This window comes from Conger conger, chromosome 4, assembly GCF_963514075.1.
Source record: "Conger conger chromosome 4, fConCon1.1, whole genome shotgun sequence".
NCBI classification, from domain to species: domain Eukaryota; kingdom Metazoa; phylum Chordata; class Actinopteri; order Anguilliformes; family Congridae; genus Conger; species Conger conger.
This window is the reverse complement of record NC_083763.1, coordinates 9,805,200-9,832,027: the sequence shown is the minus strand read 5'-3', so window position 1 is coordinate 9,832,027 and position 26,828 is coordinate 9,805,200. Positions and strand designations below refer to the sequence as shown.

Below are 26,828 nucleotides of genomic sequence, written 5' to 3'. Positions count from 1 at the left end.
TGTAAACCATCTTTCTGACATTGTCTGTAAAAATTAGATTTAATCAAATTTTAAGTTCAGCAATCTGTTTGCCTGCCGCGCACTTCACATCTGAAGTGCCGTCTTCTCTCATAAGCCTCGTCCTCTCCAGAAAAATCATACAAAAGGAAGTCTGTTTAACAGGCAACAAATACATCTGTTTCTCCCTAAGTGTTTCTACGAATGCGGAAGAGCATCATTAGCACCGTTGTTAAGAATAATAATACTGGAAACCACTGGATACTGGAAACCATGGAAACGCAGGCAGCCCTTTGGGGTGCAGCCTCAATCGGCGGATATAGGAGGGGGAGAAAGAGAAAGAGAGAAAGAAAAGGAATAAAGAAAGATGTACAGCAACATTCCTTCAGGCCCAATTAAAACCGCCGCCTGGCTGAGCTGGAAGTTGCTGAGACAAAAGAATAAATCAACTGAAAGATTACTCCCTCAGACGACAGTTATTTTAAAATGGCTGAGCCAACTGCTCACGGCTCACGGAAGGACAGTCCCCTAATCGCAAAGGCGATGTGACTGCGTTTCCCTTCCAAGTATAGCCTATCGCGTTTAATGAGAACGATCCACTTTTACGAGGCTTTACAGCACTTTCGCTCCCGCTGAAGTCCAACTGATTGCGTCGTACATAGCCACACTCGCCGTGGGGATATCGCTGACATTATTCTGAGTCATGCTGTTGTTGGAGCTGATTGAGTGTCCCCAGACTAATCAGCCAGGACTGAAGGATGAGTGTCCGCCCGTTAATTTATCGAGTCGAGCCATGCCGCCGTCCCACCTACGGTTTCCTACGGGGAGATTCTCGCAGACGTAATCAAGCGCTCGGGATAACTCATTCACCGTTGCCACGGAGGCAAGCGCTCGCACATTACCGCGCGAGAAAAAAAAAGAAAAAGTTTCAGATGAACGAGGGAGGAGGAAGAAGCAAAAGAGCAACGAGTGGGAGCGCAAAATCAGGAGAGAAAGAGGGAGGGAGGGAGAGATGAGATCACAGCAGAAATTCTGAATTAATAAACGCCGTCCAAGGAGAATTCCGCGATAGCCGTTGCCGAGAGCATTGGTATTCGTAGACAACGTCCCCACACACAAAGCCTGTTGTTTCGGTGTCAGAAAACACCCTACTGTCCATACAACACACAACCAGCCGATTGTAGTGACTCATACGCTGGTTGGCCTTCCAGACACAGCAGACAGAGGAGCCATACAGTGCACTGAAACACGCGTGTCATACATTAGCGATACCGTGAAGTCATTCCTTCCCACAGTCTTCGAAACAGTCTCTGAGATATGTGTCATGTACGAGGCATATTTCCAGATCCAATCTGCGAGGCTGTACAGGAGGATAGGATAGTTCAAAGCCATGTCAGTAGTTACAGACATGGCAGATGGGGAGCCACAGGTGGAACCACAGGTTGATAATTTATAAGCCACGCTTTAAGAAAAAATACTTCCTCAAAGGACGCACTCGCGTTTCCTCACAAGAAAGGAAGGATCGGGAGTTCTTAAGTGTTCCTTCTAGGAGCTAGAAGTTACATTATTACATTATTGGCATTTGGTTGAAGTTGAAGTTAACAAGTTAGAATGTCCTTACAGATGGCAGACCTCAATCGGTTTCCGGGTCAGCAGCAAGTAGAAGATAAAAGAGGTGAAAAATAAGCAATTGGCAGTGACCCCCTGCTGTCCGGTGTCCTCAGAATGACCAAGCAGGGGGAACACCGGGACAGTGGGCCCCGTGTCTGCTGAACCATCCAGCCTGTCCTCTGGCTCCATGCAGCCATCAGTCAACGATGAGTCATCCTGCGTAGAGAAGTCACGCTTGAGGAATGACCAGGAGAAGGAAAATCATTCGCTGACCACCTGGGGACAGGGATGTGGACCGGAGCTCAGGGATCAGAAAGCTCATCGAAAAATCACACATTCTGTTCAGAGCCTGCATTGATTATCGAAGCGGATCAATACGTCCTGCTTGACCGGGGGTACTGGCAAGCAGTGTGCGGATGAGTGTGTTCGCAGTGCTCAATTCACCCGCTGCTTCTCTGTCGATACCATCTGTGCTGCAAGATCGATATCATTGGCTGCTCTGCGTGCACTGCATCCTGTCATCAGAGATGGAGATCTGCATCCTGTCATCAGAGATGGAGATCTGCATCCTGTCATCAGAGATGGAGATCTGCATCCCGTCATCAGAGATGGAGATCTGCATCCCGTCATCAGAGATGGAGATCTGCATCCTGTCATCAGAGATGGAGATCTGCATCCCGTCATCAGAGATGGAGATCTGCATCCCGTCATCAGAGATGGAGATCTGCATCCCGTCATCGGAGATGGAGATGGAAGACACCCCAAAACATAAGTCAATCTCAATCTCCTTTAGTCTTACATTCACTTATATTCTTACTTCTATTACTTTTTTGCTGAATAAGACAAAAATATTGCCAATGGGGCAATCCAGTTTGACCCATTTCAAGATTTGGCAATGGAGTAAGAATATTTTTACATTACATTACAGTCATTTAGCAGACGCTCTTATACAGAGCGACGTAGAATAAAGTGCCATTCAGAACCAGGGACACGTCCTTGAAGACCCTAGAGGAAAGTACAGTTCCAAGTCCTAGAGTGATCAAATAGATACAACTTAAACCCGTGAAGAATATTTCACCTATCAAGCAAACAGTAACTTAAAACAAGCAAATATTTTCTACTTGAAATAAATACATTAAGTGTCATGACAAGACAAAAAACACTTGTTGCAGTGTTCTACTTCTATTCTCAAACCAGACTGTTCTCGATGTTAAAGTTAGTGGTGGTATAAATCCACAGGTCATGAGGCTGGCATTTAGGCATTCTGAATAAGAGCACATGACGTGCAGTAAGACAGCATTAAAAGGTCAACTGTAGCTCTTCCCTGTAACAGAAATGCACTCTTGTGCTCTTTCTCATGGCTGCAAGCCCATCTGACAAGCAACACAGCATTCTTTAGAACCCCTACAGACCAGAAGCATTAAAGGGCTTGTCTTATTACCTCGTGAATAGTTCCCATGGCGATGTTTAATAAGGACTGTCATCAATTTCATCACTTTAAAATATTATTTCAAGGCCCGGAGCTGTCATGAATATAATTTATTCCCGCGTTTCCAATCATAACAGGATACAGGATAAAAATAACGCAGGGAGACTGCCTTACTTATTGCTGACAATGTAAACAGTTATCAACAGTTCTGCCACGGATGCGCCGTGACAGATCTGTTCTGGAGAGAGGAGAGTCAGTTTGCACTGCGTACGCATATCATGGAGTATGGGAAAGGGGGGGGAGAGCGGAGTGCCTTCTTAAAACCCTCTGCCCGGACTCTGCTGGGTGTCAGCATCGCGACCTTATTCAATAACGGCTTCTTTTGAAACACGCCATTGACCCACGAGACTGGAGCAGGACAACAGCTAAATGCACCACGGGAGGACCCGGGAGAAGAGAAGAAGACTGTCGGACAGAAGGGAGAAGCTGAAGGTCACACAGCGGGAAAGGCGAGGAGGAGGCCAGGGGGAGGCCAGGAGGAGGCCAGGTCGATGGCGGTGTACGGGGTTTTGACACCGCTGAGACAGGTGGAGAAGCTGGCTAAGTGCCTCTGGGCTGTAGCTCTTAATCCTCCTAATGCTGACTGAGTTGGAAGTTTAAGGAATAACCGCACCACACACACTGGCCACTTTCAAATTAAGTGGCGGATTAAGCGGTAAATGCGGCTGTCGATTATTCACATTACACACATTATACGGTACTCAGCAGAATGAACAGGTATATTGAACAGAACACCCCTGGTTAGCTCTACCTGATCCCAGTGATCTAAACTGGGAAAACATTGGGTTGGGGGCAGTGATGGGGCCCAAAGTGAAATCGTTTCATGGGCCCCGAAACCCCTGGTGGCAACTCTGGTTGGGGGACAGGAGAGATATGTAATTTGCTCCTTTTAACAGCTGGGTAAAGGCGGCTATCATTGCAGCAATGATGGCAGGGGATTGTAGTCTCTCGCTTTCTCTCTCTTTCCCTCTCTTCCTCACTCCCTCCCTCTCCCTTTCTCTCCCTGACCCATACTGACCCCTTCACGGAAACCAGTTTGACATCCTCTTTGATATTCCAATCGTGAGACTGCATCTCATCTCTGTATATGAACACACACCACCCCTCCAACTGAAGCAACGACCAAAATAAATGATCAAATATTATAATTCTTTTTTTTATTTTTTTGAAACAATTGGTTGCATGCTGATGTTTGTTAGTCAGTGTTAGATGTGCTTACATCTGTGTGATGTAATATAAACCTTGGTGTACTGAAAATATGGTAAATGCACCTTTATCCAAAGCACTGTAAAATAGATGCTTCTCATTCACCTATTCATACACCAACGGCGATTGGCTGCCATGCAAGGCATCGAGCAGCTCGTCGGGAGTCAGAGGTTAGGTGTCTTGCTCAGGGACACTTAAACACACCCAGGGCGGGATCGAACCGGCAGCCCTCCGACTGCTCTTGCCGCCCCTGTTACCTGAGCCAATACACCCATGCCCCATGTTTCTGTCGTTTCCATTGACTGTTCTCACAAACCTGCAGGGCGTCTGAAGTCAATTTAAGAAACAAACCAGGCTATTACATGTTTGCTCACCCTTTACAACATGGTACATGAATTGCCATTACCTAATGTAGCTGTTAACATGAATCAATTGACATACAAAGGCATCAATTCAGCATGAAATTGACTTTTCCTTACTGAATGTATTTGTCACTGACGAATGTATTAGTTACATGACTATTTATAGACAACATTAGTAAACCATAGAATAAACACATACTTGGTTAACCATTAATAAACACATTTAAAAAAAAATTCATTCCGATACAAATTGACTTTAATAATGTAGTTGCTAGCATGAATTAATGATGTACAAATAGATAAACAAAACTGTACAGATCGACTTCTCAGTTGTCGGTTAACAACTACATTAATTAGTCCCAATTCACGTAACCTGACTTTAAACTGTTACATCATGTGCTCATCTCCACCCATCTTTCACACGGTGATACTTATGATAAGAAGCAACGGGAGATTGCTTTGGCAGGAGGCCAGACGGTGCATAGACCAGACATAGATTCCCCCTTCAGGGAGAGAAACTGGAACAAACAAAGATCAAACACTTTGCTGGATTATTTGGTAACTAATTAAGGAGATCCATAATTAATGAAATCCCCTCTTGGTTAAGCACATGGAGGAAAAATTGTAAGTTATGTTCAATTGGAAGTGAGGATTATAAATGCGAGGATTGACTACAAATAAATATTTGCCAACTTTACATTACATTACATTACATTACATGGCATTTAGCAGACGCTCTTATCCAGAGCAACGTACAACAAAGTGCAAATTAAACACAAGAACAAGTGCAAAGAGGACCTGAGAGGACAGTATAGTTCCGAGTCCTAGTGTAAACATGCAGAAAATCAGAACCCTTTAAGAGTACAATCAACTTTCAAACTAGCATACCACAATTGCAGCTAGAATACAAAAAATAACTTTAAATGGGAGAGGCTGAAAATGTACATATTAACTATAGCTAATGGTCTGAAACCTGTTTCTGAATGTTTTTAATGATTAAATAATATTTCAATTTAAATTAAATACACATACAGTAATCCGTTTTGTTTCTGTTTGAAGCTAATGTGACATTAACCTACCTTGGCGACCTGCATGCTGCCTCATTAATCAGCAGACCTGGGTCAAATACGTAAATTGCTTTGGTGCTCAAGCACAACTTTGCGTCGTCCCTGCAATCAGGCCAAGACGTGAAATACGACACAGCATCAGCTGGCAAACATCGACCAGAGTGTGTGAATCAGAGAATGGACCTCAATGCGTGAGTTCTACGACTGACACGCGAGACTTGAGCGTTATGTTGTCTTCGCGTATCTCATCTGCATAGTTCGTGTTAAGTAGCTGAGCTCTGATAATTTGATGTAATTTTCCGCTCAGACTGAGCACGGCACGGTTAGCCCAGTTGTGTTCTCCTCCGGGAGCTCAAGTCGCTGAAATAAGCATTCCCAATCCCGCAGCCGAACTCGTTCCTGGCGATTGAGATTCATCCATTTAAATCTCCCAGCCCCACTCGGAGCAGCTGAGCGCCACGGATTCACAGCTGAGCAAAGTGCCGGGCGCAGCGCGTACATCATGGGGGCAGTTATATATAGTAACGTCGTGCGTTTCCCGTGCACTTCTCAGTCTGAGAGCGATTCAGGTACTTAACACGTCCACAGACCAAGATCAGGTACTTGAGCAAATAAAGAACAGAAGTGGAAGGTGGGTTGGGAATGCTAACCACAGCAGGTCCGTGCCGTGAAAAATAGAACATGTTTGAGCACTACAGAAACAGGACAAGCAGATCTGGGGTGTAGGCCTACCAAGGGGCGTAATTTCAGTTTGAAGTGTGTGTGTGTGTGTGTGTGTGTGTGTTGGGGGGCAAACCGTTCTAAGAACAGCTCAGAAAAATAGCACTTTGACCAAAATATAAACATATATTGTTTACATGAATCAGCATGGGACACAAATGGAAACCTCCAAAGATGATATGAAAAGTTGAAAAACACGAGAACTGTGTGTGCGGACCTTAAAAGCCGTCTATGAGAGTGCAGGGGACGTGCAGTAGTGCAGCGCGTGTTCTACGTTCTGTTGCTATGCCATGCCCGTGAGCGCGTTTCTTCAAAGTGTCGCCCGAACATTAAAATGGATAACCACTCCCCTGTCCATATGCATATGCATGTACAGGCAACTTGCAAATGCACCCGCGGTTCTTTTCATAATTACGGTTATGCAATCTAAAGTACCCATGAAGCTTGCTACATGAAGTTATCTCTCACATTAGGATCCAATAAAGTAAAGGGAGAGGGAGGAAGAGAGAGAGAGGGGGGGAGAGAGAGGAGAGTGAGGGGGAGAGAGAGGAGAGTCAGGGGGAGAGAGAGGAGAGTGAGGGAGAGAGAGAGAGAGAGAGAGAGAGAGAGAGACAGGCTGGTCCTTGATGAACCATTGATCATTGGAACATTAAGTGAGCAGTCAGTCTTATGCTCAGACACTTCATATGCAAACCACAAGCCTGCTTTGAAAAGATATATGCTGGAGGCCAGTCAGTCCCTGAGCCTATTCAGAGTATCATTTTTATTTAGAAGGACAAAGGAAAAATGACAGCGGGAGGCTCTCCAACCCGTGTCTAAGAAAGCGACTGTAAGAAAGCTACAATGCGGTGCTCTTTTAAGGAGGAACGGGGAAAGGTGTCATGTCCAGGAGAGCTTGTCTTCCCTCTTTTCAGGGCTGCTCCACTTTCCTGCCTCAAAAACGGCATCATGGTTGCTATAAAATCTCTTAATACTACACACCCCTCTCAACCATAGACAAATGAAATGGGTGAAAAGCAATGGTGAGGAGAGTATCAAATGTCTGTGCCACATTTTTTTTTTGACTCACGTCAAACTTCTCAGGTCACCCATTTTGGAAGTGCCCTCATAAAAAGCCAAACAAGATGGCCTGAATCTTAAAAGGAAAAACCCAGAGCCTGCAGCTTTAGCAACGGAGTCGACTAGCATCATCCTCCGGAAAATGAAGCGTGACGTCGTGCTCGCAAAACCCGCATTCCCAAACACCCGTCTCCCTTCAGTAACGGAGACGAGGATCTCAACAAGCATCTCTTTCATGGCGAGACCCTTGAGGAACACTGTACGATATGGAAATATCAAGAGCGCCAGACTCCTGCTGCAGGGGAGCAGACAGCCCAGGTGTTGAGCTGTCGGGAGCTCCCTCTATAATTAATGCTGGGAGCTGGGTAGGTTAGGGGGGTGTAGGGGGGGTGTAGGGGGGGGGAGGTGGTGAGGGCCATGACAGCCACTGGAACCCCGGGAGTCAGAGTGCTAGCACCACGTTGACCTGTGGCAGACACTGCCAGGTGGGCACAAATGCTTCACCGGCTGCCTGTTCGGAGGGGGTAAAAAATCGACACTGCCTCACGGTCTTTTCCCTGCGTTCAGGACCTCATGAAATCCACAGCGAGCTCCTACGCGTGTACGCACAACTTAGCGGAGCTAAAGGAGAGTTTAGCGCCGGGCTCAGCTATCGAGCGGCGCTTTCATCCCGCTCTTTTGAAGTCGTGCTGCTCTGTCCCGCGCTGTGAAGTGCCGGCGTGTTGCCTCCGATCCAGGCTCTCTCTCTCTCTCTCTCTCTCTCTCTCTCTCTCACACACACACACTCTCTCTCACTCACACACACACACTCTCTCTCTCTCTCACACACACACTCTCTCTCTCTCTCACTCACACACACACACACTCTCTCTCACACACTCTGTCTCTCACACACACACTCTCTCACATACACTCTCTCTCTCACACACACTCTCTCTCTCTCGCATACACACTCTCTCACACATACACACTCACACACACTCTCTCTCTCTCACACACACTCACACACACTCTCTCTCTCTCTCACACACACACACACACACACACACGGGCCGGGCCTGCCAGCAGCCCACCCACTCACACTGCTGAGAGCACGCCTGAGTCAGGAACACTCAAACACAAGGGGGAGAGAGAGAGAGAGGAGCGAGAGAGAGAGAGAGAGAGAGAAAGAGAGAGAGAGAGAGGAGGGAGAGAGAGTGTGTGAGAGAGGAGGGAGAGAGAAAGAGTGTGTGACAGTGAGAGAGGATGGAGTGAGAGTGTGTGAGAGAGAGGATAGAGAGGAAGGAGAGTGTGTGAGAGGAGGGAGAGAGAGAGGGAGAGAGTATGAAAGAGGAGGGAGAGAGAGAGGGAGAGTGTGTGAGAGAGAGGAAGGAGAGAGAGAAAGTGTGTGAGAGCATATGAGAGGAGGGAGAGAGAGAAAGAAAGAGAGTGTATGTCAGAGAGAGGATGTAGACCAGCAGCCAACGCCCTTGCTAACACACCTTCCCAACAGTCACACAACGACCCAAGGACACTTCAGGACTACACAAGGTCTATACGGACATCCTCTGGGGAAGGCCTATTTGTACTGAAATCTATCATCGAGAAAAAGAACTGCTCTTGTAATTGGTGAGTCTGACCTAGAAACAGCAGGCGACAGTCTGCTAGCACCTGCTCGCTCCTTTTCTTTCAAGTCCCACATTCGTTCTCTGACGCACTTAAATCAGGACACGCACTTACTGTACTGTAGGTCCGCTCCTCAAAAACCATAAAAACCACAACTGTTGCTTCGAGTACAAATAAAAGAGACCCGCACATCTCGTCTTGTGTGTGCGACATTTATCGGCACAATGAAGACTTGTTGGGGCCATGACAAAGGGAGTCGGTTTTTCAAACCATTTCTAAAGTCCACAATGATAACAATACACCAATTTCTACCTGTCTTTTGAAATATAAATTCTGAATGGAAGGTGAGAATATCTATACATCTATATATATATATATATATATGGTGAAAGCCTATCACTGGGTGACAGGCAGGAATACACCCTGGACAGGCCGGCAGTCCATTGCACGGCTGTTTCTGAGATAATGTGGAATTAATTCTGAAGAAGAACTAGAAGAACTACTGTGGTCTGGGTACAGGCGTAGTTATGCATACAGCGCCAAACTGTAGAAATGTCGGCCAAGGCGATAGGACTGTAATTGGTGGGGCACAGCTGCAGCTCCAGACAAAGTGAATGACAAAAAATCACTTCACAATCTGAGCCTGGCTCTTTTGGCTCGCAATCAAGCCTGCAGCTGGAAAAGCCTGGAGTATTCAACATAATCTAATCTACATGGGCTTTGTCCTCACCATTGAATAAGGAATGTGAGTAAATGGAGCTTCTTGCTTTTTTCTTTTTCACACATTATTAAGAGTTCAGAAGTCTTTGAATTTAATCAGCTATGAAAGAAACAGGCAACAAAGCTGCTTGCGCTTTCTCTAAATCTGGGTTTGGACTCACTCCAATTTCACTTGAAATGTATTCTTATCTCTGGTAATATTATAATGTGAAGGACTGACTGGGATTTATTTCTTCATTCGGCAATCGTGGGCTGAGATTTAATTGTATTCATTTGATTTGATGGAGCACAAACTCATTTGTGAGATAGGACATCTCCAAAATCACAATGCCATGTCCTGGACAGGCATTGTCATGTCCCTTGCTGCCACAAATACTTCCCAAAATCTGCATCAGTGACTATATCAGATAGCTGGCACAGAGCCTTTCTCTGATGCTTTTCCAATATTGGACACTATGCTGCTATAATGGATATTAACTCTCATATGCTCCCACATATGCTACCGTTGGAGGTGTCAATGTAGGGTCTTCAACAGTCTCACATTAGCATTCTTATTCATTTGTAAACTAAATCTAAATAAAATCATCATATGTAATATATGCCAGTGACTAAACAAACAGAATTCTGAACTAAAGATAATAAAAACATCCATGGTGTAATTTAGGTTGTGATAATGTCAAAATGACAGTCCTATGTTTGGTTTAGATGCACTGTAAAAATCTGTTTCAAAGCATAGCTTGAGCTGGTCAAACCATGTTGAGTACGGAGCTGGTCTGAACTGGTCAACCAGCTACCAGCTGATTCAAAACCTAGCTTGAGCTGTTTTTTTTTTTTTTTCAGCAGGGCTGTGATATCCACAAAGCATTGAATGCGATTTTCACATTAATGCAGCTATAAAATATTAACATATACTGTAGGCTGGGCCTGCAGTTTAACTGGAGCAATATGGCTGCCCAATCCATAAATATCTAGCAGAGGAAACGCACAGAACCAAGGCTTGCCTCTCTCCACTGATATAACCACACACAACAGGGCAGTAGTATTATCCATATAGTCATCAGGACAAAGGGTGAAGACACAAAGCCATTTTAAAGGAGAACAGAACCCTCACATATTCAGTGAAATGAAAATGCACCTTGAAGACAGCTATTGTAGACACAATGCTGCAGAACACATGCAATGGTATAGGCTTCACATTATTGAAGACGTCCAGTGGAGCATTGGAAAAAAATTGACGAGTGAAATTATTTCCATAAAAACTCAATTTAAAGCACACGCGGCTTTATAAATGCCAAGGATAATGAAATAAAACACAAATGTCAGGTAACTTTCTGCATAGAAACCAGGAGGAGCTCCACCAATCACAGAGTACACTGGTAATAAGAAACAGAACAACCCCAGTGGTGATTGGTGGATAAATTAGTGGTTTAGCAGTCCTTTTTGCTGCTGCTGCTGCTGTAGTTGTTGTTGTTGAAATCTCTCTGCTGGGCAGACACCACAGACAAATAAAACCGGCATTTAATTTGATTTGTTACATTTTCTCAAAAGCAGTTACCCTCTGTCTCACACACTCCCTCTCACACACCCAAACAAAAGGGAACTACAGAAGAAGAGTTGATAACAGGGAAGCTCTGTTTCTCAGAAGTACAGGCAAAACAAAATGGAGGGGGAACTCACAGCATAGTAAGGGCCGTGAAATCCGCTCCCGAACCCTGAAAGCGTCTCTCATTTTCTCCCGTTTGAGGAAAATCGTATCTGCTGATGAGCCCAGAGGCTCAGAGGATCCCATTTCCTGTCCATTAAAACAAGGCAACCAACCAATATGGAGATATGAGCCAGACGGCCCAGACTGAGGCAGTCTGTCTGAGGGGGGCCAAATTGGTGGGACTCTTTTCCGAGGGGAAATTAAAATATGGGAGCGCACCAAAACACGTTTGAAATTAGGCTGGAGTATACTTCGGCTATTATTCATTTGCAGGCCCACACAGCAAGATATCCAGTGTTTCTTTAGCTTGACTAGAGTTCATACGGAGTCCAGTAGGGCCCACATGTACAGTACACTGTATGAGTTCATTTAAAGGTATAATAGGTCATTTCGGACTTCTAACGGTCAAGAGAGGAATAGCAGCAACAAACACCCTCAAACCACAACACTGTTTATGTGCTGACATTGAAACACCATTGGCTGTGGCAATTACAACCCATTTTAAACCAATGAGCTTGAATTATTGTACAGTGACACAATGTTTTGGTACAGAGTGTCAGGCCGTCAACCGTTTATTTTGAAGCCCGAATTTAAGGACTATAGACACAGGCAGAGGGTGAGTCAACACGTCAGTGAGCCTTTTTCAATGATCGGAAGGGATTTACAATAGTCTTGTAGCAATGTTTTAACAAAAAAATCTTACCTATTGTACCTTTAACACTGAATGTTTTACTGTGTGCTGTCTCTAACTTTAGTATATGGATATTTTGACTTTCCTGAGCGGAGAAGGCCTCAGACCTCCCTTGGCTGACTCGATGATCAATATACCAAGAAAAATAGATTGATATTGCAGGTTCATTTTAGTTCAGTTCAAGCAAAATAGCCTTCATATTGAAGGTTCATTTTATTTCAGTTCAGGCAAAATAAATGCTAAAGGCTTGAGTGGAGTATTTGGGCTTCAGCCATCAAAAACAAATTATCAGAATGGTGATGAAAAATTTGATGATCTGTGAAAGATTGATACAGCAGAGGGAGAGAAATTATCTCCAGCTCAAAAGACCTAATTAAGCGCTCCACACACACACTGACGAGTCGACACCCACACACTCCCACAGACACTTATTGAGTTATCTCTGTTTTTTAAAACACATCCCTGTCTGTAATAAAGTGGCATTACCGCCGAGTGGAATTTATCTTGTGCTCATACACTATAACTGTTGAAATTGCTTGAATTTACATTTGCTTTTGATATCAGTATTATGCAAATTATATCCATCCCCCAGTGTAAAACACGCAGGCACACGTACATTACCCGTACATTTCCTGCGAGAATTTCCTGCACTTCTAAGGTTTCTATGGTGACTCCGTACCATGCAAGAAACACCGGCGACAAGTGTTAATAACTGATAAAACAGCAACATCTGTGTTTGAGAACGGCATCCGCCTTTATAAGGCCTGATGGTAGCTGACAGGTTTTCACCACATCTCTCTCTCTCTCTCTCTCTCTCTCTCTCTCTCTCGCTCGCTCTCTTTGTCTTTCTGTCTCCCTCTCTGAGTGGCAGAAGGATAGATAGAGACAGATCAAGAGTACTGAGATTTTATTCAGATGCTGGTAATACACCAGTAGTTGGATGTCAACTGCTGCTCTTAAGAAGAAGGAGAGAATATTTTATTTCAAATTCAGTTCACATTATTGTAGCTAAGCATTTTTCCAATCTGAAAATGAGAATGAATCGATTCAGACGCAGGCTTGCCGTGTTCGTTTCATGACTGCTGATTTTGATATCACCTCTACCACCAATCCAAAAATCAACGGACAAAGACATTGATATTATTTATTTATTTAGGTTTTACATACCAAACTAATCTTTCTTTTTTCGGTGATTGTCTCCAGTAATATGGACATAACATGTACAACATGAACCTACAGAACACAGCGACATGGCAGTATTTCTGTATTTATTTATTCATTTTGAAAAGGGTAATCGTGGCTTTAGCGATCGGTGGCGTGCTTGTGTTTGAGCCCTGCAGGAATGTGGCCTTTGTCTGTGTGGGCTTGGCTCAGAACTCTGGGTCTTGCCGTTGTCATGGAGATGGAAGGGAGTGCAGGAGGGCCAGCTTTTTCGATAGCTCCTGAGCCGATCCTTCCCAGAGCTCCCCGCACACTCCACCCCCGCCCACCGGCACTCTCACACACCCCCTCTCCTCGCTGTGCCTCCCCGACTGCTTCTGAGGGGGGAACCACACCACCGTTTACCCTGACAACGGCTGAGCAACACAGAGCCTCCAGCGAGAGCTCTCTCTCTTTCTCTCTCTCTCCCTCTCTGTCTCTATTTCTGTCTCTCTCTGACTCTCTCTCCCTCCCTCACTCTCTCTGTGTCTCTCTTCCTCCGTCTGTCTCTTGCTCTCCCTGTCTCTCCCTCTCCCTCCCTCTCTCTCTCTTACTCTCTTTCTGTCTCTCTCTGTATCTCCCTCTCCCTCCCTCTCTCTCTCTTGCTTTCTCTGTCTATTTCTGTTTCTCTCTGTCTCTCTGTCTATCTCTCCCTCTCCCTGTCTCTCTGTCTCTCCCTCTCCTTCCCCCTCTCTCTCTGTCTCTATTTCTGTCATTCTCTGTCTCTCGCTCTCCCTCTGTCTCTGGCTCTTCCTGTCTATCTCTCTCTCTCTCTCTCTCTCGCTCTTTCTGTCTCTCTCCCTCCCTCTCTCTCCCTCTCTGTTATGTGCTGGCTTAGCTAGATAAAAACTGCTGTGGAAAAGTCATGCTTTAAAAATATTGGCTGAGTGGTAATTCAGCCGAGTGCAAAGTTTGCTGCTGACAGAGGTGAGGGTACCATAGAGACATGTCCGTTGTAGATTTCTATCAATTTCCTCCATTGAAATTTAAGGCCTGGAGTTGCCTGGTGCCAGAACATGAAACCCACTGATTCCCAGTAAAACTGAACTCCTGGCAGGGGTCTGGTGCAACAGACAGTGTTACTCAGCCATGCATTTAGGGCCATGAAACAATCTATACACAATCTAAATGTTATTTGTTATGATATAGTATATACTATTATATGGCATTTATGTTCCATCTATCAATATACTCTATATCAATAGTCTATTTTCAATAATATTAAATTCTTCATACCTGCTACCAGTGAAAATGGCCATTATGTGCATAAGTTATTTATGTTTCAGAAAATATTATTTAACACAAATTTGGTCTTCCAGAACAATGAACAATATCAAATATTTCCGTATTTAGCGTGTCCACCCACTGCCTTTATTACAGCTTCCATTCTTTTCGGGAGACTTGCTTTTGAGTTTTTCCAAAGAAATCTGCAGGGATATTTTTCCATGCTTCTTGTAAACACGTCCAAAGTTCAGTCTTCGAAGTTGGTTGCATTTTCCGCGTACACTACAATCCAAGTAATCCCAGACACATTCACAGGTGTTGAGGTCTGGACTCCATTGTTCTGGGCACACGAGCAGCCTAATCTACTTAGCAGCGTGCTTGGGCTCAGTATCTTGCTGTAGAATGAATTATTTCTCTCGACCAAATGCTGTCCAGAGGTATTACATGATATGTTAATACTTGTGTTTATTCATCTGCTTTCATGATGCCTTCAATCAAAACCAAATCACCAACTCCAGATGTTGTAGCACAAACACAAACTGCACGGTAGATACTGCCTTCCAAAAAACTCTTGTCAGTCCATAAAATCTTACTACACATCTCAGGTCTTCTGATTTGCTCATTTCCTTATTGTCAGTAGTGGCTTTTTGACAGATGCACATCCGTTCAGACCCAGAGCACTGAGTTGTCGCCTCACAGGGGAAGGATTGACAGAAACACCAGTGAATTTCATCAGATCTGAAGCATCAGCAATAGTTTCCGAGATACTCAAACCGCCCTGTCTGGCATCAACAATAATTTCACAGTCACTTAGATCACATTTCTTCCCCATTCTGACATTTGGTCGGAAAAACAGCTGAACCTCTTGACCATGCATTCAGTTGCTGCCACATGTTTGGCTGATTATATACTTGCATTAACAATCTGGTGTACGGGTCTACCTAATAAAGTGCTCACTGAGTGTATATATAGTATATATAATGACAAACTGAAATGAAGAGCAGGGAAGGAGCAGAGCTGGATGCCTCTGCAGAAACATTAATGGAGAGAACGGTGTAACAGAGGGAGAAGATACTTCCTGAAGGGCGTCGCAATCACAGCCAATTTTCAGGAACACGGAGACCCTCCGCCTGTTCCTAGTACGAGATGCACAATCCCTCAACTGCCACCCCCCGAATCGCATCTCCTGTGGTCACACTTCATCATCCAGCCTTCTGCTCATTAAAGAGATCTGATGAAGCATGGGGACTGTCTGTCTTACTTAGCCACCCCCCCCTCTCCCGGTCTCCCCAGACCCTACTCGGTCCTGCCTCTCTCCTCTGATCGCAGCTCTTTCGGATAAAAAAGCATGCGGAGGAAGGCACTGCTGAATTATGGATGGAGAACGTTTCGGCTTCGGGGAGCTAATTCAGCCGACAAATTACCATCCTCTGGATCTGTACACCCACAGCCAAAGGAGAGGGTAATCCCACCGCCCCCGCTTAAGGAAATGAGGGAAACACCAGTGTGCCGCTCAGATTATTATACAATACTCACGCCAGGGCCTGTCTGTGTGGAGTCAGCATGTTCTCCCCGTGCCTGTGTGAGTTTCCTCCAGCGGTGGTTATTTGCGTTACTGTCACCTTGCTGTCAGCTTCAACCAGTCTGGCCCTTCTCCTCTGACCTCTCTCATCAACAAGGCGTTTCCGTCCACAGAACTGCTGCTCACTGGATGTTTTTCCATACTATTCTGAGTAAACTCTAGAGAGTAATGTGTGAAAATCCCAGGAGATCAGCTGTTACATAGATACTCAAACCAGCAACAGTCTGGCACCAACAATCATTCCACTGTCAAAATCACTGAGATCACATTGTTCCCCATTCTGATGGTTGATGTGAACATTAGCTGAAGCTCCTGACCTGTATCTGCATGATTGTATGCATTGTGCTGGCGTCACACGATTGGCTGATTAGACAATCGCATGAATAAGTAGGGGTACAGGTGTTCCTAATGAAGTGCTCAGTGAGTGTATGCGGTGGTTGTCCAGGGACATAAAATTAGGGACTTTGTTTGCACATTACTCAGACTGTATCAGCAATTTAGAGGCTCAGATTAGGTCCAGTTCTGGAGGAGCAATCAGATGTTTATTTCATGAGGTCATTAGCAGCTCCTCAACATGGAAACTGTGCACTGTGATTAATTGAGCCCTTGGAACACCCCATAAAGCAAAATATTTTACAACCTCTTAGAATACTAAGCTACACAACATTAAGATTCAAGACATGTCCCAAAGAACAAGAAGAATCAACAGCTGGTTGATTGAACTATGGTTGATATCAGAGTGAAGTAGTTGGTTAGTGTTGCAGTCTCCCCTGAAAAAAACAGCTGGTAGCTGGTATTTCAAGATAGTGACAACTGGATTTTACCCCAGGGCTGAGAAACTGTAGCAATATCATAGAAGACCTTAGGAAATGGGAAGGGGACCTTTGAATATTCCAGATGGGGAAGATTAAAGTCAAGTTTTATAGCCACAGCCAATTTGTTATTGAAATAGTTAACCTTTAACGACTGCTACAGTTTACCGAGAGCCAGACTGCATGGAAGTTGCCCACGGCAAAAAGCAATCCCTTAATCCATGCAAGCCGTCCTTGCATTCTCTAGGGGGTCCTCCCAGATCCGTGTATTTGCTGTATAGGAGGGACTCTGCCCATAAAATCATCGAAAGCACAGCCTCTTTGGATCTGCCGTGCAGCTGACTTGGCAGAGTTCAGCATCGAGGAGTGAAAACAGCGGTTGAAAAATAATACAGCCTCGCTCACAGCTCAGCAAACATCTGCTTCTCTTGGCCAGGAGCTGGGCACTGATTGGGTGTCAACAGGAGGTGGTCTGAGGACCGTTTTCCCACGAACTTGGAGCAGCCCAGGACAGCATGCTCGTGGCTTTCACGTTTCGCGCATTAATCAGGGGTGGGCTTGGGCGTGGGGGGTGTAGAGAGTGATCTCATTTGTCATCAGCATTTCACTTGAACTTGAAGCAGTCCTTTCCGTGTCATTAAAATCACATGAATGTGGCATGCAGGGTTTTTTCTCTTACCCTTCAGTCCTTCAGCAACATTAGGGGGTTGATTGCCACAGCTAATGCAAGCAGTTTGTATACTTTATTATAGCAACAGAACCGGTAAAAACCAGCGCAACGCAGCATCTAATGTGCATCAGCTGTGATGGTGAAAACAGCAAAGAGACAGTGTGACATCACAGCTACCGCAAGAGACAGCTAATAGGCTAATATCACACGAAAGAACACAGAGGATCTTTTGTGTAACTCGCTAACTGCTAACGCCTGTGGGTCTACGTGTCTACAAGCTTGCTGGATGAGAGAGTTTATTAGAGTGCAGCGTCAGAACAGGTTCAGTGTTTTTAAGGCTCAGAGGAGGGCTAAAATTGGCACTCTCAGGCATCAAACGCTGCTAAAGCAGCCTTTTCCAGTGCAGCGGCTAGCCTGGAAGCAGCGCTATCCCACAGGACGAAGTATATTAGGCCTCTAGGAGCACTGCGACACCCAGGGAGGGGAGGATTTCGGTAGGTGGAGACAGGGTTTTCGCCCTGTCCTGCTGTGGAAAGGACACTTCTCTGGCCCAATCGGTGCCTTCCTGAGCTGTGACACAGGAGCTGGGAGGCGGAGCGACTGAGGACCAGGCTCACAACAGTGGACAACAGCCTGGATTTCAGTGGAGATGCTTGCTGGTTTGCACTCTCACTGACTGACTGAGGGAGGCTGAGGCAGAGATGGAACAAGCCGACAAATATAAACTGACCTTTCAAATAGAAGAAATAAACATGGGGGTAAAAATAAAAAAAACTAGGTGCAGAATAAACAGAATTGTAGTAGATCAATTTAAGACTTCAAGACTTGCTGAGCACAGAGATTTGACCATCTTCAGAGACTGTAAAAACCTGTTTCCCTTCTCCTCTTCTCATGCATGTCATTCACTCTCAATTTCACACGCTGGATGTGAAATGGCCTTAATGCCAATGCTGATGAACATGTCAATACTGCTGCCATTACCCAGGAACAGTCACGCACTGACGGGGGCTCCAGCGTGCTGTGCAGGGGATGCTGGGTAGTCTCAGGCTCCAGTGGGTTTGTACACCCGCTACCTGTGTTATGTAAAGCCCTGAGAATAAGTGCTTTGCAGCCGTTCAAGCTTGAATCTCAGCTGGGTTTCGCCTGGAGACTGTTCCTATGGTCTCCCCTGTTTCCTGTTTCCCTCTCCCTGCCTGAGAGCCAACGTGAAAGAGGATCAGCCGGGCAGTCTTTCATGTGTGTGTGTGTGTGTGTGTGTGTGTGTTTTTAATCCTCATAATGCAATCATTTTGTCACAGACAGTATGCATCGGGCTGACGTGTCACAATCACACACGGCTCACTTCAAACAGGGCGAATTGAGAGCTCTTAAGTCTAATTCCACTCTAATGGGAGCCGCCATTACGGAGCGAGAGCGCGCCGAATCGCCCGTCTCGCCCCCTCCCCTGAATCTCCCCCACACCCCCTCCCCTGAATCTCCCCCACACCCCCTCCCCTGAATCGCCCCACACCCCCTCCCCTGAATCTCCCCCACACCCCCTCCCCTGAATCGCCCCCACAGCCCCTCCCCTGAATCTCCCCCACAGCCCCTCCCCTGAATCGCCCCATACCCCCTCCCCTGAATCGCCCCCACAGCCCCTCCCCTGAATCTCCCCCACACCCCCTCCCCTGAATCTCCCCCACAGCCCCTCCCCTGAATCGCCCCCACAGCCCCTCCCCTGAATCTCCCCCACACCCCCTCCCCTGAATCTCCCCCACAGCCCCTCCCCTGAATCGCCCCCACACCCCCTCCCCTGAATCGCCCCCACACCCCCTCCCCTGAATCTCCCCCACAGCCCCTCCCCTGAATCTCCCCCACACCCCCTCCCCTGAATCTCCCCCACACCCCCTCCCCTGAATCTCCCCCACACCCCCTCCCCTGAATCGCCCCCACAGCCCCTCCCCTGAATCTCCCCCACACCCCCTCCCCTGAATCTCCCCCACAGCCCCTCCCCTGAATCGCCCCCACACCCCCTCCCCTGAATCGCCCCCACACCCCCTCCCCTGAATCTCCCCCACAGCCCCTCCCCTGAATCTCCCCCACACCCCCTCCCCTGAATCTCCCCCACACCCCCTCCCCTGAATCGCCCCCACACCCCCTCCCCTGAATCTCCCCCACAGCCCCTCCCCTGAATCTCCCCCACCCCCCCCCCGGAATCACCCGTCTCGCCCCCTCTGCTTCTTCACCCCGCGCCTATGCTGCGATTATTGCCTTCGAAAATGACCACCTATAAATAAACTGGTGGCAGGCAGAAAGGAAATGGAGCTTCTCAGCGCTATGAATTGTGGGAACGCGCTGCGGAGTCACCACAACAACAACAAACCGTCCGTCGCACACAGCCAAAGGGGCCTGTCACAGTGATTGTGCCCGACACATTAAAGAACAGGAGGTGACACCATTTTTATTTTATTAATTTTTTTTAAACAAAATAAACTGGGCTTACCCTGCTGAAAATGCTAGGTTTTGAAACAACTGGTAGCTGGTTGACCAGTTGAGACCAGCTCCGACCAGCTCCGTACTCAACATGATTTGACCAGCTGAAGCTATCGTTTGAAACAGCTGGTAGCGGGGATTTTCAAGCTGGATTTTACACCACGGTATGAATCAATTAACAGAGTGAGAGGGACATCTGAGCACTGCAGTGATCTGAGCGGTATACAGAACTGCATCATAATTGATCACACGGGAATATAACATTCCTGAGGCCCAGGAAGTGCCCGTTACGCCAGCATATCCCCCACCTCTCCAGACTGTCACCCTAACAAGCACACCTGGCTGGAGAGCTTCACAGGAAGAAAGAGACAAGACAGATGCCAGACACATGTCGCCGACCAACCAAAGCCTGAGTGCAAATCACACCCACTGTGCCAGCTACTGCGTGTTCCTGGGTGTGATTTGCACCTTGCTCGAGAGTCCTCTTCTTTAAATCACGGTCCTTGAGGGCTGAGAATGGCTGGTTCTCCGCCCTCTCTCTACCTGGGAGTCAGGTGTGAATCCTGTCTGGCCAATCAGGAGCACTAATTGTTCTGGTAGTTACCAGGGAGTAAAGAAAACCGAGACAGGATTTGGATTTGAGGGCCAGATTTGAGGATCCCTAAACCCAGAGCATCACTGTAGTGTAGTTGTTAAAAATAAGTAATTTGTTTTGTTTTCTATCTTACAACAGAGAGGCTGCGGTCTCACAAGTTCCCACAGGTTTCAAATTAAATATGAATGGCTTCACTAAGAATAATCAACTGTATCATTTGATAATATGAATAAAATCAAGTTCTGCCAGGCCTTGTAATATCCACATGGCTTATTGTTTTTCTGTCTTTTGAGAGAGACACGTGTCTGGACATGCCCTCAGTGTTCAGGGTGTAACAAGACAAAGAGGCACGGATTGATACAAATACAAAGGGCAGGATGAAGCATCACACTGGTGTTTGGAGTCTCCTTCAACTCTCTGTGGCTTTACATTCAGAGAGTACACGGTAAGTGCTTGTCACATGGGCATTACCCTTACAAGTACATTAAATTGTACCCCTAGCCAGCAATATAAAATACATTTGTATCTTTTTTTTTTTGCTTGAAAACTCATTTGTACCCAAATAGACCATTACTGTAGTTTCAGGGTCCATTTGGGAAATTTGATCGTTGAAGAACTGAAATGTACCTCCACAGCCACTCTATGTACGAGCGTGCGGCAGGTGAGCATCTCCAATAATAACGAGCCATTACGAGGCGTGTCCATCTTCCGTCTTAGCATTCTACGTAATTTGAAATGTTTTGACAATCGACGAGATGGCATTGTGACGTCCAGCGGTGACACCAGCATGAAGCCGTTCTCATTACCGCCGCCCCGCTCGCCGCCACAGTGTTGCAGTCACTGAGCCGCCACGCCGGCTTAATGAGGCTGGATACGGGTCTATTCATACCACCGCCACTGTTACCGTTCCGCTCAGTAATTGGCCCTCAGTCAGGTGAAAGTGAGCGGCTCATGAAGCCTCTTAAGGATTGATTCCTTGTGTGATCTGGCAGCACAATTACGCAGCGTGGGACGGCGATGAAGCGCAGTCTTAATCAGCGGCCATATTTCCGAAGGCATGCTGGGGCGTGCCAGCCCACACACCATGTGCGGGTTTAGACACCGCCGACCCAGACCGATCCCGGCTCCCAAATCCAGGCTTAACTGAAATCTGAAACAACTCTGCCCTCATAGACAAGCTCCAATTATGCGTCTATGTTCTGCACTTGGATTTGGTTTTTTTGGGGGGGGGGGGACATCACTCTTTATCACGAGAAATGCAGAAAGGAACAATATTAGCACTTTAAGGTGTGAGGTCATAAATATGCTATGCAAACATCCTAATGCTGATTTAACGATCACTATTGGTGATTGAGAGCAATTGAGTTCTAGAACACTGACTTAGAATTCTAATTGAGAAATATCAACAAATAACAAGTGCAGTTTTAAGGAAATGGGCACTCATTGGTATAAATGCATGTAGTACATTTTAGGCAATACTCCGCTATGTGCATAAATTACATTTGCAAAGATGCTGTGTAGCAATGAAAATGTAAAAATGAAAGATGGGTTTCGGGGAGAGGACGGGTGGGCAATGATGCGCAGCTGCTTAACGGAGAGGGAAGGTGGGGGTTGTGATGGAATGGGCGGAAATTTCCTCGACAGACTGACATTATACCGCTAATCTATTCATTATGTTTCTTCATACCGTGAAAATTGCGTTGTCCTTCACGGAACGTTTTTCACGCGGAAACAAGCGCGCGCGCAGGTATACACACAACCATTGGAATCACACTCCGTGAATCTCTCCGTCCTTCACGCTGCCAATATTGGCATGCATGTTTATGTGAATATTGCATTCTTCACCCTCGGTTTGCACCATCAAAGAAGTGAGAGAACTTACTGTGCAAACAGGCAGCGTTATTGCCACAGCACAATTGTACAAAATGCAAAAATGTACAAAAAAAAAAACATTCAGGGCAATGACCCTGCTGACGTCTTGTTGACTCAATTAAGTATGAATTTGCAATTATTTACAAAATGAGAAATGTTTCCATCACTACCTTACACTCAGACAGAATTTTGAATAATAAACAGAACATGATTCATTTGTTTGTTTATCTACTTGTTCTTAAGACACTGTTTATGATTTACTTCCAGAATATTTTCAACGAGATTGGATTTATCCTGTCTTAACACAACATACTGTAATGTGCTATTCCAATGGCATAGCTGTACAACCCTGTATGACCTAACCCAATACAACCTTAAAAGCTGGAATTATCCAAGACTACAGTGCATTCATTGTGTAATACACTTACATAAACCAAGACGTATTACTCTTCAGCAGAATAGTGTGCAGCACGATGCAGAGTCATGCAGGTGCAGACCCAGTTCAGTCACTGCAGCAGTGCCTTGCCCGTTTAAAAGGTAAGTAATGAACGAAGGCTGGTGTGAGGCCCTGCAGAATCACTCTCCACACTTCTAATGTGGAAGGGAATCCCAACACAGATGCTGCATTCATGGTGAAACACTGTGGGCTCCCCCTCCACCCCGTCAATCACGGTGACATGGACACAAGCTGAGTCTGGTTCATCTCTCCTGTTCTACAGGCTGGGCTGAGACTGATGGTCAGGTTCATCTCTCCTGCTCTACAAGCTGGGGTGAGACTGACAGGCAGGTACGTCTCACCTGTTCTACCGGCAGGAATGAGTGACAGGCAGGTACGTCTCTCCTGTTCTACAGGCTGGGGTGAGACTGACAGGCAGGTTCATCTCTCCTGTTCTACAGGCTGGGGTGAGACTGACAGGCAGGTTCATCTCTCCTGTTCTACAGGCTGGCTCTGAGCTGGGGTGAGACTGACAGGCAGGTACGTCTCTCCTGCTCTACAGGCTGGGGTGAGTGACAGGCAGGTACGTCTCTCCTGCTCTACAGGCTGGCTCTGAGCTGGGGTGAGACTGACAGGCAGGTACGTCTATCCTGTTCTACAGGCTGGGGTGAGACTGACAGGCAGGTTCATCTCTCCTGTTCTACAGGCTGGGGTGAGACTGACAGGCAGGTACGTCTCTCCTGTTCTACAGGCTGGGGTGAGACTGACAGGCAGGTACGTCTCTCCTGTTCTACAGGCTGGAGTGAGACTGATTGTCAGGTACATCTCTCCTGTTCTACAGGCTGGGGTGAGACTGATTGTCAGGTACGTCTCTCCTGCTCTACAGGCTGGGGTGAGACTGATGGTCAGGTACGTCTCTCCTGCTCTACAGGCTGGGGTGAGACTGACAGGCAGGTTCATCTCTCCTGTTCTACAGGCTGGCTCTGAGCTGGGGTGAGACTGACAGGCAGGTACGTCTCTCCTGCTCTACAGGCTGGGGTGAGTGACAGGCAGGTACGTCTCTCCTGCTCTACAGGCTGGCTCTGAGCTGGGGTGAGACTGACAGGCAGGTACGTCTATCCTGTTCTACAGGCTGGGGTGAGACTGACAGGCAGGTTCATCTCTCCTGTTCTACAGGCTGGGGTGAGACTGACAGGCAGGTACGTCTCTCCTGTTCTACAGGCTGGGGTGAGACTGACAGGCAGGTACGTCTCTCCTGTTCTACAGGCTGGAGTGAGACTGATTGTCAGGTACATCTCTCCTGTTCTACAGGCTGGGGTGAGACTGATTGTCAGGTACGTCTCTCCTGCTCTACAGGCTGGGGTGAGACTGATGGTCAGGTACGTCTCTCCTGCTCTACAGGCTGGCTCTGAGCTGGGGTGAGACTGACAGGCAGGTCCGCTTCATCTCCACACTGCCGGGGATCCCAGTGCACAGCGTTTAGACTGACACTGCACCCTGAACGCATACGCATGTGTAACAAACGCATGCACACGCACACATGCATACGTGCATGTGCATTCGCACACAAACGCCGTAACAAATGCATTCATATTCACAAGCACGCACACACACACACCCTCTAACAAACGCAATCATACACACACAAACACACAAACATGCACACACGTGCACACATGTATGTGTACACACACACACACACATATACACACAAGCTGTTAACAAATGCATTCACACACACACACACACACATGAATGGGTACTTTATTGGAATGCAGATAGCACAGTCAGAACCAGGGAGTCTCCAGCTGTCTCTGCTATGTTCTGGGATTTTTCTAGAGCACCTCGACACAGACCTGTTACAGAGCATACCACACACACACACACACACACACACACACACACACACACGCACCTCTGACTGAACTCCAGGAACCCTGCGTGAAACTTTGTGACCTCAGACACACAGACAGGCACCGGCTCTGTTTCAGGTGCACCGAAGCCATCCCTCCCCGTCCGACAATCCCCGCTCCCTCTGAGTTAAAACCCCGTTAAAATGACTGGAAGTCTCCGCGCTGCTCTGGTCGCAGACACCACAGTGAAATGGTCGCCATAAAAAATAAAAAAAACGCCCCTGGAAGGAAGCACCCCTCGGCATCCACAGACACGCTCCCTGAAACACTCCTCTCACCTGAGGTACCGGATGGGTTCGATGGGCTCAGCCTCGGGTTCGGTGGAGCTGTGGTTCATGTTGCCGGGCGGGTGACGGACAATCTCGGGCGGCTGTTTTTCGGCGAGGGGAAAGGGGCGACCAACACCGGCTCCTTTCAAACACCGGCGACCTCCTCTTTCCCTTTCTGTGTCTGTCTCCCACTTAAAGCCTTTTCTTTCTTTCTTCCTCTCTCTCTCTCCCGCTCTCTGGCTCTCTCTCTCTCTGTGTCTCTCTCAACCGCGCGCTCCCTCGCTGTCTGATACAAGTAGCGCTGTGTGTTTATATCAGCTGTTCTGGCTGGCACCCTCAGCCAATTAAGAGGCAGGGAGCCCCTGTGGGAACGATCCGATTGGCCGCCTCCGTGATGCGTGCAGCTCAGCCAGCCATAAGCGACAGCCCTCAGATGCAACTCCCGGTCTGCATGAAGGCACAGACAGCACAACTCAGGGGGGGGGGGAAGGAGAGAGAGCAGACAAAACGCCAACCAGAAGCACAAAAACGCACCGCGACCTGCGACTCATTCCTGTGAATAATGACATTTGACATGTTTTGATGCTTTTGATAATAAGACCGCGGGATTATCCGACAGAAAGGGGTAATTGCAGTGAGCCGGGCTGTTTAACTAAAAAAAGGAAAAAAGAGAGGGGAAATCTTTGTGGCTGGGCTGATGGATGTGACACGCGATTGTTCCCGTTGTTTTCCGAGCGGAGCGTGTCACCTCAGACAGGGAGACAGCTGAAAAGAGCCGCGTTCCGCTTTGTTTCAGCATGAATGAGTGAAAGGGTACAGGCGGAGGGGAGGCGGAGGGGAGGGGGGGGGACAGGCCCAGCGCCACCTTCTCTGGTGAAAGGGAAGACGTGTGATTGGACGGAGCCTACGAGGACTCAGACAGCGCCGCAGTCGAAGCAGGTGCCCGCTGAGTGAAGAGGGTCTTGACGGATTGGGGGTGGCATGCGCACCCACACAACGCGCCCAGGGCCAGGAGGGCTGGCACACGCCCACCGGAGCAAGCGCTCCAACAAAGGGCCACATTCTTCCTCTCTCTTATCCCCTCACTCCTGGTGCCCCCACGGTCCGGCCTTACAGCATACTAATCAGGGCGAAGCTGTAAACCGACCGCGTATCAACCACAAACACACAGACGAGAGGACATTTTACACATTCGATTGCTGAGCGGCTCGGTTTACTTGTGGGGTGCGAAGCAGACGGTACCTATGTGTCGTTGCGCAACAGGGGCTGCTGTGCTCCCTCGAACAATGACCGATACAGGCCACTTTGCTGAGCTATTGACAGTACAAGTTGATATTTCAACTCATTTTAGGGCTCATTCCCATTTTTATATATCCTGATTTTCTTACTGTAAGGCCAGGATATATGAAAAAAAATGGAAACAGATTCCTTTGTTTGAAGCTCACAGAGAGAATGAATATGTGAATCTGTGAATGAAAATCAAATCCGTTTCCCTTTTACAGGAATTTACAGTGAATCTTCACTTTAAAAAAAAAGCGTCATATAAAATTA

At 47.0% G+C, this 26,828-nt stretch overlaps 1 protein-coding gene across 1 annotated transcript in view; it reads right to left on the bottom strand.

The window, feature by feature from the left end:
- The window catches only part of yjefn3 (YjeF N-terminal domain containing 3), a 52,203-nt gene extending 26,639 nt beyond the window's left edge, over positions 1 to 25,564 (bottom strand). Inside the window, exon 1 of the mRNA XM_061239693.1 lies at positions 25,287 to 25,564. Coding sequence (XP_061095677.1) covers positions 25,287 to 25,345 — 59 coding nt within the window. The 5' untranslated portion in view covers positions 25,346 to 25,564. The remainder of the gene's footprint in view (positions 1 to 25,286) is intronic.
- Positions 25,565 to 26,828: the final 1,264 nt, after the last annotated feature.